At 40.3% G+C, this 15,321-nt stretch overlaps 1 protein-coding gene across 16 annotated transcripts in view; it reads right to left on the minus strand.

The window, feature by feature from the left end:
- Window positions 1–2,902: 2,902 nt before the first annotated feature.
- Window positions 2,903–15,321, minus strand: part of Plch1 (phospholipase C eta 1) — a 216,213-nt gene continuing 203,794 nt past the window's right edge. For 6 of the 16 annotated variants that reach the window (XM_031373987.1, XM_031373986.1, XM_031373990.1 and 3 more), the window contains 6 exons: window positions 15,090–15,174; window positions 11,154–11,300; window positions 10,789–10,868; window positions 9,298–9,357; window positions 8,517–8,871; window positions 2,903–6,152 (listed from right to left, as the gene is read on the minus strand). In XM_031373987.1, coding sequence (XP_031229847.1) covers window positions 4,093–6,152; window positions 8,517–8,871; window positions 9,298–9,357; window positions 10,789–10,868; window positions 11,154–11,300; window positions 15,090–15,174 — 2,787 coding nt within the window. In that variant the 3' untranslated portion in view covers window positions 2,903–4,092. Of the gene's footprint in view, window positions 6,153–6,451; window positions 6,480–8,516; window positions 8,872–9,297; window positions 9,358–10,788; window positions 10,869–11,153; window positions 11,301–15,089; window positions 15,175–15,321 lie in introns of all 16 variants that reach the window. The other 10 variants (XM_031374000.1, XM_031374002.1, XM_031373999.1 and 7 more) reach the window with 9 other exon arrangements.

Genomic DNA, 15,321 nt, shown 5'->3' on the forward strand with positions numbered 1-15,321 from the left:
TGATCTTGTAAAGCCTTGGTTATCTTAGTAATTTATGCCTTTGTATTTTCTTTTTCTTCTCTGCCTAGTCTTGTTTTCTCCCTCATACACACTTCCCTGGGAATGTTTCCTCAGCTCCTAGGTTAGCAAGATGGCTTAGAGGGTAAAGATGATTGTCGTGCAAGCCAGGAAAGCTCAGTTGGATCCTTGAATCCCACATAGAGGTGGAAGGAAAGAATTAATTACACAACGTTGTCCTATAACATCTTCAAAGGCACTGTGGCATGCATACACAAGGAAAAAAAAATGGCTCTGATTCATACATAAAGAATATAGGCTGGGCGGTGGTGGCTCACATCTTTAATCCCAGCACTTGGGAGGTAGAGGCAGGTGGATTCCTGAGTTCAAGGCCAGCCTGGTCTACAGAGTGAGTTCCAGGACAGCCAGGGCTACTCAGAGAAACCCTGTCTCGAAAAAACAAACAAACAAACAAAAAAGAATATAAGAATATATAACTTTTTTGCCTATATCTTTAACTCTAGCACGTGTTGCCTCTAGTCATATAAACACCATCTCACCTTATCACCTCAACCAGCTGGGAGCTCCATAAAGACAATCGTCACCCTCATAACAGGAGAGAGGCACCTGCCTAGAGTGGTTCTTAACTACATGTTGATTAAGACTCTTTAAAGGGGAAGAAGGCTCATGTGAGAAGTGATGGAATAGTCCTGCTCAGTTTCTTCTTATCCCAAAGCTAATCACAAAGGAGACTCACTTTTCTGAGCCCATGAATGGTCATAACGTCATCTCTTCACAAGTCTATTGCGACCATACAAGATGCTCCAAGTGTAAAATGTTCTGTGATGCAGAGTGCTGTATGATGTCAGCTACTTGATAGCAAGCAACTTAAATCATTTAGTGATTTAAGTCACTAAATTAAAAGGGGATTAAAAAGATGGGCTGGAAAGGAACAGGAAAAGTAACCAACATGTAGAAAGATCAAAGGTTGTCACCATATACAAACACTCGGAACAAGGTCTTATGGGAATACAATTGGCAGATATTAAGCATGCTATTTTTTTCCCATTTTACTTAAGCTTTTCATTCACCAATTTATCCAAAATTTACTGACTGTACATACATGCTGGGTCCTAAGCTAGGAAAAGAGCATGAGGCATGGTCAATGCCTTACGGCTAATGGAGGAAACGGAAGTGTGAATAAATCAACATAATACAGTGGAATCTAAGGTTCTGTAGTACATTGGAGCTTGATACTTTTAGAATTGGTCAAAATTCTATGCAAAGTTATAAACCTTACTCTGTTCAGATAAAGGATTTTAAGTGGGAAAGTTGCTTAATCAGATTCACGGTAAGCAACATTGCTTCTGTCCTCTGTGGATGCCTTTACTGTTACAACTCTTCCAGCTACTTCACTGCTTAGTCTTGGAACATCAGTGCATCCTCTAAGGAAAAAGCCATGACAAAACCAAAACTCCACCTGGCTTGTCCTAAATCAGAGTTGCAAAGACTAGCAGCTCCCCACACATTCAGCATTTCAAAGCCTGTTAACATCTTGATAGAGACATCTTTTATTTGATTTCTTTGGGACTGAGTCCTGCATCTGTCCTCTGAACAAGAGAAATCCTAATGAGCGAGATCTGAACATCAAATACTTTTTATTAAAACGTAGCATTATTGCCTCCTCTTGGTTAATATAGGACTCTCAAATGACTATCGTGAAACTGGTTTCTCTTCTTTTCCTGTGTTCTGTCTCTTGGTAGAAGACTATAGTATGTGTATGGCCAAAAACATGGACACCAAAAGAACTCCTGTATTACCTAGGTCCTGTTTGAAAACACTCACCTTATGACTGGATACATGATTTTTCTTTCCTATTTTAATTTTTAGAGTAAAGAGTGCTTAAATCATAAAAAGCAAAAGCAGCTAAATTCTCTTCATAGCAATTTAGTTTCTAAATCTCTGTATTAGATCAATGGTTTCTAAAATGTAAATGGTAACAGATGAACCAAGGTCACAGAGAGAACATTAAAGGTTCAAAGGCTCCAAGACAGAAGAAATACTTCAAGCTCATTAAGAGACTTGAATTCGAGTTTTAGTCCCTTTCACCTTGATATTCCTTCTTCTTACAAATTTCTAGGTTTATGAAAGATGACTCCTAGCATTGGAGAAAAACTAAGAGTTGGGACTGAAAGAAGCAGGGACTGATGGCCCAATGCCTTCTCTCCCCGTGCCCCCCCCCATGCACGCAAACACGACAAACAGAACATCTCACATACTTTCCCCATGTTTGTTCCTCCATAACCACCTATTACAATCTCCACCACTGGACTAATTGCCAAGAATTACTTTTAAACTTGTAAATCCATACTAAGTGCAGAAAAATAATTCCATTTGATATCTATTTAAGGATCTTATAAATATAAGGATCTTCCATATAATGATGTCACTGGATAGACGCTTCGGTGGTTAAGAGCTCTTGTTGCTCTTGCAGAGCATCCGGATTTTACTCCCAGCTCCCACATAGGGCAGCTTAAAACTGTGAAATTCCAGTTCCAAGGGACCCACAGCCCTTTTCTGACTTCCTCAGGCACTAGGCACATACATGCTATACATACATATAAGCAAAATATGTGTGTGTGCATGCATATATAATACTTTAATTTTTATATAAGTATATATAGAGATTAAAACCCAAAAATGAGTATATTTTTCAACAGCATGAAAAAAATTCAGACACATAAACTGCTGTATAAAACCATCCCTGACAATAAAAGTTACCAATTTTGCGACAAGCACACAGAAAGAAAGACATAGCCAAGCACTCCAGGCCCCTCATTCAGCCGTTACCACACAAACTCCAGCAGCAGTTTCGTTTCTGTTTTATAAACAAAATCACCAAGTGTTCGAAAATCTGCTTTAATTATATTTTTATGAAGTCCGGGAAGAACAGCATTGTAGTTCATGGTACAAAAAGCAAATGATATCTGAACATGCAATAAAAAATGGATTCACAATGAAAATAATATATGTCAGTACTAAAATATAGTTACTTGGTTCCCTAATGGGAAAAGGTTCCTTTTAATTATCTATTCACTTGGATTATGAGAAAAATACCTTTTTTTCTTGAATGCTTTGGGGGAAATCTCTGTTTGTACTACTTTGGGTTTTAAGTCTAATGTAAGTCTCTCATTATCTTTTGTTGTTGTTGTTTTAAGGGTCTTAGAATGTAGCTCTGGTTGGCCTACAGCTTAGTATGTAGATCAGGCTGGCCTCAAACGCATCTGCTTCTGCTGGGATTAAAATCATGAGACACCATACCCAGCTGAAAGTCTCTCATTCTGAAAGTCATTATTTCCAATCTATAATATTAGATAAACCAAAAGTAGGAGAGAGAACTTGGCAACTGGATTCTTGTTACATACAAAGCCATTAGCAAAAATATGTAACAAAATTTATTGCAAAACAAACTAATTTGTCCTTCTATACAGAAGTTCTCTTTCTTCCTCACAGTGTATTCTAAAAGGGGCTTTGGGGCTGGAGAGATGCTATCCATCTTCATTGAACTCCTACTTTGGGTGGAGTGTGAAAATCATAAAGGGCAATGTAACCACTTAAAACATTTCTTTTAAATGGATTATAAAACTGAATCTGGGTCTCTCAATTCAGAAGGAAAATGTAGCTTCAAATAAAGAATCCATCCCTTTATGGTTTTCAAAGTTTAATGTTAATCAGCTCAACACTTAGTAATGGTGACAGCCTCTGGGACTGTCATCAGAGGACACGGGGAAAACACATTTTTTTTTTTTTTTTGTGCAACATATGCACACTATGACCCAAGCTGCTGAGAAGTTTTACGTGGAGGGCATGCACACATTTCATAGTTTACAACACCTTGGGGGAAAGATCATGGATTCCTGGGAAATTTCACAGAATTATATACAAATGCATGAGGCAAAGGGAGACCAAAATACAAGCTTAAAAATACATTTGGAAATCATTTCAAAGCCCAGTATCATATTTACTGACAATGGAAACAAAATCTAACATCCTATAGAATATCATGTAAACAATGAAAATGCAGTTTTATATAATTCAAAGCCTCAAAAGAAAATAAATTTCGGGTTTATCTTCACTGCTTGGCTCAATCTGCAGAACTGAATTATCTGAACAAAACTGGTCCACGTAACCATAGCGAAGGGCCGTGCATGCTCCCTCTGGGATGCCTCGACCCTCTAGGCCACCAGCTTTCATGTTCCTCAGGTAGCTTGCAATGTATGAGCCCGTGGAGTGTCGGTTCACCGCCAGAGGAGGAGCTGGTGGTTTACTTCTAAGGACCACTCCTCCTCTGGTGCTCTGGGTCATAGCTTTTTGCTTGCCAGCTTCCTGCTTCTCCTTGGCACGGCTAGCAATGTTGCGCACTCTGCTCTGACTTCTAGAGGATAACTTTCTGACTAATGCCCTGGGACACTGATTGACATCCTGCTTTGAGTACAGCACTTGACAGCTGTCTTCTTGTTCAAAGGACACCAGCTTCCGGAGCTGTTCAGTTAGGGCATCTAAAGGCTCTAATGACTTTGTCTTCATAGTCATGCTCTTGTCTCTAATGCCGTTTGTCACAAAACTCCTACTAATACATTGGTATTTGCTTTCAAAATTGCAGGCAATGTCCTCTGATGTTAAGTCCCCCAGACTTTTGGATTTGCATGGACTTGGCAGTTTCAAAGCAGCCACAGGATCATGTGTTGACAGTGTGGGCGTAGGGTCATGCATATCTGGAGCCCTAGGCTGCTGGGGCCCACAGATTTTGTTCGTTTTTGCATCTGAACTTGAGAAATGGTTATACACAAAGCCAGCACCCTGATAGGTTAGATGAGAAATACTGTAATTTTTGACACCTGGAATATTGTTGAATATTTCAGAAGGGAGGAGTGTCTCTTTACAGTAGCCATTCCTCAAGCCCCTCTGGATGTGTTCCACCATCTGGTTCTGCTGTACTTTTAGTGGAGAAACAAGTTGATTCGGATCTTCTTCCCTATAGTCACAGGTTGTTAGAGACAGGTTTTCAGATTCTCCATCAATTTCCACAAGACTGCTCTCTGCAGAATTTATACAGAGAGTGGGGTCTGCAATTATATCTTCCATAGCTAACTCCACAGAGAGAGCAGAGCTGTTCATCACTTGCCTATGATCCTCTTCATGGGTGGGGCTTTTGGGAAACTGACCAGCAGTATCAGGGAGCCCAGGCAGGTTGTCTTCCATGACCCTTGTCTTGGCTTTATCGGAAGGGTCATCACCTGGCTTTGGAGTAGAGATAGGAGAGCCAATCATGCCACAAGCAACTGTGTTATTGTCCAGTTTGGTGGTCTCGACACTAGAGAGCTTGTTCAGCTCAGGAGATGAGCACAAGAAGGAGGCCTTGTGTTTCCCCTGGGAAAGACCATGCTTGAAGGGTGTATGGAGGCCTGCGATCGGCAAAGGAGCACCTCCTGATGTCCCACTGGTGCTAAGGAGATGAGAAACCACAGTAACATCAGCTGAGTAGTGACTGCTCTCTTCAAACTGGCCGATCAGTGCTGAGATGGAACTGCCCGACAGATTCTCATTTGTTAAAGTCACGTCATCAATGAGATTAGAAATCTCAGTGTCTTGTAGAATTGCAGTTGAATGTAAATCAGGGATGTTTGAACAGAGTGCTGAGACGTCGGAGAGAGAAAAGGACGTTGCAGCTCTGCCCTTGGCTCTGCGGTCTTCCAGATTCTCCACCTCCAGAGAACTTTGAGAAAGAACGCTTCCAGACAGCACACTTTTCCCTCCCGCGAAGCCCTTGGCTTGCTCCTTCTCATCGGTTCTCATTCCATGCATATCTTGCAGTCCCTTCGTTGCAGGATCAAGCGCCAAATGCTTCCTTGGAGAGCGGAATTTTGGGGGATCGTGGTTTTCCTGGCAATCATTTGTCATATTTGGTTTGATCCTCCCACTCTTTGCACTTGGTTCTACACCTTGTTCTGGGTCTGATACACTGGCCATTAGCCCTTGGTTGGCAACTTTGTGGAGGAGCGCAGTGGAGGAGGAGGATAACTTTTTGTTGAAATTTGAAAAATGTGGGTCTTTTATAGTTGCTGCTCCCTTTCTTCTGTCATCCTTGTCCTCTGCTAAATAAAGCAAACAGCATTTTAGGGAAAGTGTATTACTTTATGTAGGCCCTGGGCCAGTCATGTTTGTCTTGACACAGACAAATGGAGAATGTAAATCTGTATTACATTGTGACAGAATATAATTATGGATAAGCAGAAGTTTGCAACACAGTGTCTGTGTGATGGATAAATGGTGAAATATATTTACAGGAACTTCACTGAGCTTCCTTTTGAATGTCTATTACATCAGCTGAGGATGTAATATTCATTGTCCAGATAATGTCAATGAGTTACTATGCTTTCAAGGTGAGGATTACCTTACGCTGCTTCCTATTCAGATCTGTACTACACAGAAGCATGGCAACAAAAACAGAACAAGACAGCTCTGTTAAACAGTGCACTACGGTACCTGTAAACAAGACACTAGCAGCTTTCAAAGTTACACATGTAATAGCAACAAGCAAACCACAAAGGATAGGATTTTAAAAAGACATTTTGGAAAACTGTTTATCCAGCCAACTAATTTCTTACACAGTTAGTTGGAAGGTACAATATGTACACAAAACTGGTCATATCTGTTGGCTTAAAGTGAAAAGATAATCAGTCATCAATTCCAAGTCACTGCCGATATTTAATATTCTCTTGATAATATTTTTTACTTCAGTACAAAACTATATGTTGCATTTTCCCCCTTCCCCTCCAAGGTAGTAGTAAGATGTTAAATACGGAAAACTGTCAAAACATACAATTCACAGCAATCTAGAATACTGCACCCCTTTTGATGTGTTGCTGAGATGATGTTCAATGTTCAATCATTTTTATCTGATTATTTGTCCCTTAACTCTTTCAAAGTTATAGTATGTGAATATAGAATTTTTCACAAAAATACCTTCTCTTCACTAAAATTTTATTCATCATCTAAAAAAAATTGTTTCTCACACTGTAAACCATTAACTATTCCATGACATCATTTCAGAAGCAGTTACTTTTGTAGAGACAGACTGTTTAGAACTTTGTATTCTGATTTTTTCCCAATTGCTTTTTTTCTGTAATGTATCTGGAATCGGTGCAATGATTATGTATCATTCCATATTTGCTGTAAGTTTGAGGCATGTGATTAATCCTCTATCTTCTTTTTTTGTTTTTTTTTGTTTTGTTTTGTTTTGGTTTGGTTTGGTTTTTCGAGACAGAGTTTCTCTGTGTAACCCTCTATCTTCTTAAATGTAAGAAAGAAGCATTTTCTTTCTCTTGCTTCCCAGCTCATGTTTTGGCTTAGCATCTTCTGCAATTAGACTAGTTAGTACAGATTTCTACTGAACATAACTTTACTTTGCTGAAATAGCTTTTTAAAATAAATTTAAAGCCACATATATCCTCTCTTCTCTGACACTACGCTTAGCAAAACTTCAAACATTTTCCTACTGCGAGGTAGACTCCAGGGCTATGCAAACTAGGAAATTTTCAAGCATGGTTTCTCCCCTTCTAAAAAAGTATTCAAGAACTGCCTTTTCTTTTCTCACTAGAACACCTTACAATAAGAACTGATACAAGCAAAACAGTATTTGTGGAAAAACAAGTCACTGATGTTATATTGTTTGGATAAAGACTAATTTTGCTAAAATGCAAAAACAAGGTATTACACTCTACTTGTTTGAGATAATTCCAGAGACAATAGACTGAGTCAATAGACACAGTTTTGGAATAGGAAAAGGAGTCAGTGAAACAAATTACAGAGCTCTTTGTCATTTTGTAAAGTGGTCATTGCTCATCATTAAGTTGCTCAAATGAGTCCTTTGTAGGCCAAGTTAAGGAAAAAAGATGACTCCTAATTTCTACACTTGTAGAGCCTACAAGCAAGCAATAGCCTTGGGCATACCTCCTCCCCTGCCACTTTTCAGAGCAGGGAAGTGGGATCACGATGCCTAAACCACATCCTAAGGAAGAAAAAAAATCCAAGTAGGACAGATGGCAACTGGCTTTAACAGTGTCCATTCACCATAAACACTTCCAAACACAAAAGTTTTTAATACTGAAAAGTAATGCAGCTGTATTCAATGCCAGGAAAGCCCACTCAACCCTGGGACAAACTCAGCACGATAATTCTTTAAACCCCTTGTCCTTGTTCCAAATATGCTACCACTAAGCAAACCAACACTATCTATACTTTGTAGGTTCCTTCTCCCTCTGAGTTTGGCATGCTCTAGGCCATTCTACCTGGTGTTCTCCTTCCCCACACATGGAAATGGTAAGGCCATTTTTCACTCTCTTACCCAAAGATTAAAATCTTCCTGAATAGATTTAACATTAATTTTTTCAGACATTTTAATTGCACAGTGGTACATTGCCATGGGATGCAGCTTAGAGAAACTGAAAGCACCTTACCCAGAAAGTTTTCTTTTCCATCCGAGTCTTTTGCTGCTTCAGATATGGGCAGCGACAAAGCCCCCAGAAGGCTCTTGTCAACAGGCATAGAGACAGGGCGAACTTGCAGACTCCGTGTGGTCCTCCTCAGGACACCATCTTGATCTCTTGAAGCCTCAGAGACAGAATCTTTTATCTCAACCATTTCCTGGAAGCCCACTTTGCTCTTTTTTCTGCCTTTGGCTGGAGCGCTGGCCGTACGTCGCAGAATCCTATCTCCAATTGATCGCTTCCGAATATAATGTGAGTTGTTTTCTGAAGAACCATGCCTGGGATTCTTATTGAACAGCCCTTTCAGGCCTTGGAGCTGTCTGTTCTGAGGACACAAAAGAACCAACCACAAGTTAAGCACATGTCATCATAAGAAAAACTTGTGTTTGAAATGATAGCTCCATGAAGAATGAATGTGAAGTGAAATTTTATAGCAATTGATTGAAGGATGTTCAAAATAAGAAAGCAGCTCACAGTGGGTCCATACATGCACGCATCTCATCAGGTTTATTATGGGAGGAATGCAGCCTTTCAATATCATGGCAAACCTTTCCAGAACATTCCAACCCAGAGATGATTAGATGGTGGAGAAGTTTTCATGGGTAACAAATGGATAGGACTTCTGCAGCCTTGAAGCAGCAAATGTGTGTTTCATGGTAAGCAGAGGATGGGAAGATATGAGGAGGCATGCCACCACAGTCATTCCAAAAGAACACGCTACTGAGGGTGCTGGGCCATGCTGAGAAACTACCTTTGTAGCTCCTAGAAAGTGCAATATGGTATAACTGGGGTTGAGGATTAAAGGACTCCACTGCAGGGGAGAAAACAAAAACACAAGAGAACACAGTTTGGGCTCATTCAAATAGGCGGTACCAGTAAACATAAAAGAAAAATGTGCATACCTGTATAAACTGTGCTTCCCATTTCTAATAATTTTCTTTTCTGTTCATTCCTTGTTCAACCCAACACTGTTACTTTATGGTATGAGCATCCCAACCCATACATATGTTGAACATAATAAATGACTCAAAATTAGTCATTTATTTAGGAATGAAACAAAAATTATATAGAATATTTGTATTTTATTTCTGGGCTAAGTTTTAAAGAAATCCTGGTTTTCCGTCACCCTCCAGTTTCAAAGGCTTTGCCTTCAGCATATTCAGAAATAGAAACCATTTGTTCCCTTCTGCTGACTTATACGAGGCTAAGCCTACTCTCCCAACTCAAGCGCCAGCTGGTGGTCACAGTGATACTGAAATTAGTCAATGCTATGCTCATTTACTCTGTGCCAGGCAACTTTCAGAGAATAACAAACTTATTTATGAAGCAGGTACTATTTTTACTTCACAGTTACACACGGAGAGCAAATTCAGATTGAATGCCAATACTCTGGAGAAGCTCAAGGCAGCACAGACCACAGTAACAAGCAGCATGGGGAAATCTGGGCACTGTTCCATTCTACAATCCCTCCAAGCCACGTCTAGTCCTGAAAATCCATAGCCAGGCCTGAGTCTCCAGCACTTGGCACAACCAGAGGACCACCCGCTGGTGTGCAAAGCACCATCACCCTCTATAGTGAAGGGAGAAAGAGCTAGGCAGAACTAGACACCTGATTGTGATATTCTGTCTCCCTTCTTTCAGATTTCACTTTCCCTCTCTCTCCCCACCTCCCTTTTCTTCTTCCTTTCATCATAACCCCCTTCTACGTCCTTCCTCTCTTCCTCTCTCTATTTCTTCTGTAGGTACTTTTAAATCCATTCACTTTATTCATAGTTTTCAATTTACAGTTGTTCCATATGAATGCTTCTTGCCTAGACATAGCTAGGATCATAGCTAGATTAACATAGGCCATTCAATAAACCTCTGAGATTCCACATTTCCTTATGTAGATAGTGAACCTTTTTTAGAATTACAATAACATTCAAATTTTAATGGTCTTCATTCTTGTCATCAACATGATTGCCTGAAAGTGTGACAGGCTTCTGAATTCTATTAAATGTAGAGAGCAACCCCTAGGAGGAAGGAATGAACACACCCCTGAGTAGAGAGAGGGACATGGGTAGACATGACTGGAAGGATGCTGGAAGGATGCATGAGCTCCCTGAGCTCCTGACAGACACCCACAAAAAAAAATACTTTTTCTTTTGACAAAAAAATGTACAATTTACATTTCTTTTCTGGAATCAGTAACTTCCTTGAGGTCCATATTGTTGTTGTATGCTCATGATCTGATCTTTCTCACCTTTCCAAAGATCTCATTGATTGTTATGTGAACGAAAATAGAAGCTTCCGTGAGTCCTTCCAGGTAGACATGCCGGTAGCCTGTAAAAGCGAGAAGAACTGGCTCGTTCAGTTGAATTTGTATTTGGCTTTCCGAAGAGGGCAAGAGAATTAAGTATCTGTCTTAGCTATCATCCTTTACATTTTATACATCACATCTGTTATATGTCATATAATTTGATGAATATCCTGTTTGCCCCAGGCCATGTATTAAATCTTCCAAAAGATTAACCCATTATATGCTAGAACCTTGGTACTCCTCCCCAACAGCAGAAAACAAACAGACAGAAGAGCCATTCTAGAGATAAAAGGCTAGCTTATACCTACCGGGCACGAGGCTGCTGAAAGTCACAGTCCTTTGTCCGACAAAGTCTCTTCCAATAGGATCATGATCCCACACAAGGAACCGAACCAAAGCTATTTCTGGCATGTGAACTGTAAAAGTTAGGGTTTCTTCCCACACAGGGTTAAATCCTTAGAGAAATGGGAAAAAGAAAAATCGGAAAAAGCAAAGAGCTTGGCTGGAAATGATTTAGCAGCAATGTCTGTAGAGCAGACAGTGAAAATTGCCTGCAATGTTTATTAAACTCATGGAGATGCCTGAACCTCTCCAGGATGCCCTGCGGAAATAAAGCCTCTGAGTTTACCCCACTGTTAGAAAATAATTGGTAGAAAAATTGCCTGTAAACTATCACATCAATTCTATTAATCCCTGAAGCCACATTGTATCAGGAAGCTTCTTAATAGTCATTAAAATGTTTCAATAAGCTTAAAAATTATAGTAGTATTCTAACAGTATTTTAGCAGAAATGTTACATAAAGTTTCCCCTGATAGGATCAGATTTCTCAGCTACCAAAGGGTCTCCTGTTCATAAGGTGCCTTACAGCTTTAGATCCTCTGGCGTGTATATACAATCCTGTTTAATTCCTACAGAGACACTTTAAGAGTAGCAGGTCAAGGGCTTGTGGGTTTCCTTTGTTTTGTTTTGTTTTGAGACAGAATTTCATTCCGTAGTCCAGGTTTGCTTTGAACTCACGATCCTCCTAGCTCCACCTCCCATGTGCTGGAATTAGACAGGAACCACCACACTCAGATTGCTTTGTCTAAGTAAGAAAAACATTCATACTTTATTAAGTTTCAAACTGGAATTTTTCAAATTTGTACAAGCAACAACACATGCTTATACTTTTGAAAGTCCAAAAGTATTTGTAACTCATTATATAGTTTGGAGAATTGTTGTTCAAAGAAGTGTGTCTAATGTCATACAGTGGGCAAGAGTCCCAACTTAGACTGTGAGCCACAGTTTAAGTGGCTTTTATAAGGCAAGAACTTTATTTCCACGTGTATTGAAAATGAATGAGCTGGGCAGTGGTGGCTCACACCTTTAATCCCAGCACTTGGGAGGCAGAGGCAGGCGGATTTCTGAGTTCGAGGCCAGCCTGGTCTACAGAGTGAGTACCAGGACAGCCAGGGCTACTCAGAGAAACCCTGTCTCGAAAATCCCCCCAAAAATAAAATAAAATAAAATGAACGAGAAGGCACATGCCTTGGTTCAAAGACTGCTATAGTTCACACTTGGCTTTTCCTCTAATAATTATAAGTGGCTACTACTACTACTAATACTAATGGGTTCACACCCATTGTGACTGTGTTATGGTATAGAGCCAAGTGTAAGGCTGTCCTGCCATTGTGGTCCTTACCCAGGAAACGTTGATAATTCCTTACTGATCACTGCTGAATTTCCACTAGAGCTGTTACAGCGCAAGCCTGTCTACCTCCAAGTTCCTCAGATTTCTGGTTTGCCATGTGATCTCTTACACATAATCCTAACATGATGCCACCGGCCATGATTGGAATTGTTCAGGGCAGCCCTTACAAAAGCCAGTGTCATGTTGGTTAGACCTCAAGTCCCCAAAACCATGAGCTCTTTTTATAAATCTATTTCCTTCATAATGACTCCCCACAAGTACTACTAACATAATGGAAAATGCACAAAGGCTAAATACAAAAGAACAAAAGACATTTATTTCTTAGTAAAGTTTTCTCCAGCAAAATAATTACAAAACTACTAAAAAGTTTACCACTCTGAAAGTTTCTTTTCTGAAAGAGGAAAGTAAGTTCTATCAAGCATATACACTCAGGAGGAGTCAACCACTTTGCTCTATAAAAAGCCTCAAGGTCATGAAATAATGACAGACTGAACATCAGAGAGTCTCCTGGTGAACAAAGGAGATTCTCTTCTCTGTTGACTTTACAATGAGCTCTCAGTGACTTCTGCAACTAAGAACAGAAGGAATAATATCTTAAGCCCTGAGAAAATTCAACATAGGAAGGAATTCTTTAAGAATCTTATATCCTGGGGCTGGAGAGATGGCTCAGAGGTTAAGAGTACTGGCTGTTCTTCCAGAGGTCCTGAGTTCAATTCCCAGCAACAATATGGTGGCTCACAATCATCTCTAATGGGATCTGATGCCCTCTTCTGGTGTGCAAGCATACATGCAGGCAGAACTTTGAATACATAATAATTTTTTCTTTATAGACTGAAGCAGCTGATCCCTGTTGTTGAATTAGGGAAGGCTGAAAAAAAGCTGAGGAGAAGGGTAATCCTGTAGGAGAACCAGCAGTCTCAATTATTCTGGATCCCTGAGATCTCCCCAAACAGGCAGCATACACCAGCTGATATGAGACCCCCAACACACATACAGTAGAGGACTTCTGGGTCTATGTTCATTCAGAGATGATGCACCTAACCCTCAAGAAACTGGAGGCCTCAGGGAGTTTAGAGGTCAGCTGGGGTAACGGGTGGGGATATCCACGTGGAGATAGGGGGTGGGGAGGAGGTATGGGATGTGGAACGGTTGGAGGGTGGACGTGGTGGGGGGAATAAAATATGGAGTGTAGAAAAATAAATTAATTGATTAATAACAACTAACATTTCTTCAAGGTCTCCCTATGAGCCACCAACTTTTCAAATGTTTTGATAAGCATGACTTCCAATTATTTTTAGAATAGTCATTTTCTAAATTAAGAAAATATGTATGAAAATCAAGTGTTTTCACCTTGTCACATATAAAATCAATCACCTGTCACATATAGAACACACAAATATAATTTTATAAGGTTACCCAGAAATATATGCTAGACTTCCGTAAAGGTAATGTCTTCTTGCCACTGTTGAAATACTGGCCCCTCATCATGTTTTAGAAATAAATGTGCCAGAACATTCCGGCCCAATCCTTAGATATTTTCATGCTCAAAAAGACAAACAATGACAAGAACAAAAGCCAAAAGGAATTAATTAAACACGTGGACTTCACAACCGAAAGCTTGGAGGAGACTTATTTTGAGAACACACACCTCACACTATAAATAAGACACTAGGAAGAACTTCCCTAGGTGAGTCTTGAGCCTAGGTCTTTAAGATGTCATGCACACCTTTCAATAAAAAGACTTAGAAAGAGTCCCAGGAGTCCTGATCACAATAACGCCATCAAAACAGACGATATATCAATCCCAGTTCATCAGTTGGTAAGTTCAGTAGCTTTTGTTCTTGTCGATATTTTATTTTTGTTTATTTGACCATAAAAGTATCTAAAGATCAGGTCAGAATGCCCTGGCACATTCATTTCTTAAATATGGTGAGGGGCCAGTATTTCAGTGTTGGCAAGAAGGCATTACGTTTAACCAAGTCTAGCATATTTTTCTGGATAGCCCTTCTTTCTTAGTTGCAGAAGTCACTGAGAGCTCATTACAAAGTAATGAGTCAACAGAGAAGGGAATCTCCTTTGTTCACCAGGAGACTGATACTCAGTCTGTCATTAGTTCACAGGCTTGAGGCTTTTTATAGAGTGGTTCACTCCTCCTGAGTGCCTATGTGTGATAGTCCTTACTTTCCTTTTTCAGAAAGGAACTAGAAATTTAGAAAGCGATTGACTTTTTATCAATGTGTTTAACACACACTCGGATGGGCAGTTACAGCTCTCAGCCATCTTGCTCTGCTAAACATTACACTTGTCCCTGTCACTGCACACAGAAGTGCATGTCCCGGGGGCGGGGGTGGGGGTACACACTGCAGCTCCAATGCATGTCGTTGGGGGGAGGGGTGCACACTGTAGCTGCAGCGCACCTCCTTGGTGAACACACTGCGGCCTCCCTCCTAGCCAGGGTGGGGGATGTTCACACCGCAGTGTACCTCCTGGGGGTGGGTGCACACAGCAGCTGCAGCACACCTCCTTAGGGATGCAAACTGACTGCCACCTTACCGTTGTCATCCACCACACGAGTTTGGTCCTTGCAACAGTCTACTGGCAGCCCAATAATTTCCACTTCAACGAAAGGGTCAATGATCTGTATGAGAAAAAGAGGAAGTGCTACTGCCAGTGTCACATGCCCCCAAGTGTTAATTACTCTGAGAATAAACTAGTCAACTGTTTACATTTCAGTAACACTTGATTTTTACTACATGCTTACTATATATATATATATATATATATA

This window comes from Mastomys coucha, unplaced genomic scaffold, assembly GCF_008632895.1.
Source record: "Mastomys coucha isolate ucsf_1 unplaced genomic scaffold, UCSF_Mcou_1 pScaffold16, whole genome shotgun sequence".
NCBI classification, from domain to species: Eukaryota; Metazoa; Chordata; class Mammalia; order Rodentia; family Muridae; genus Mastomys; species Mastomys coucha.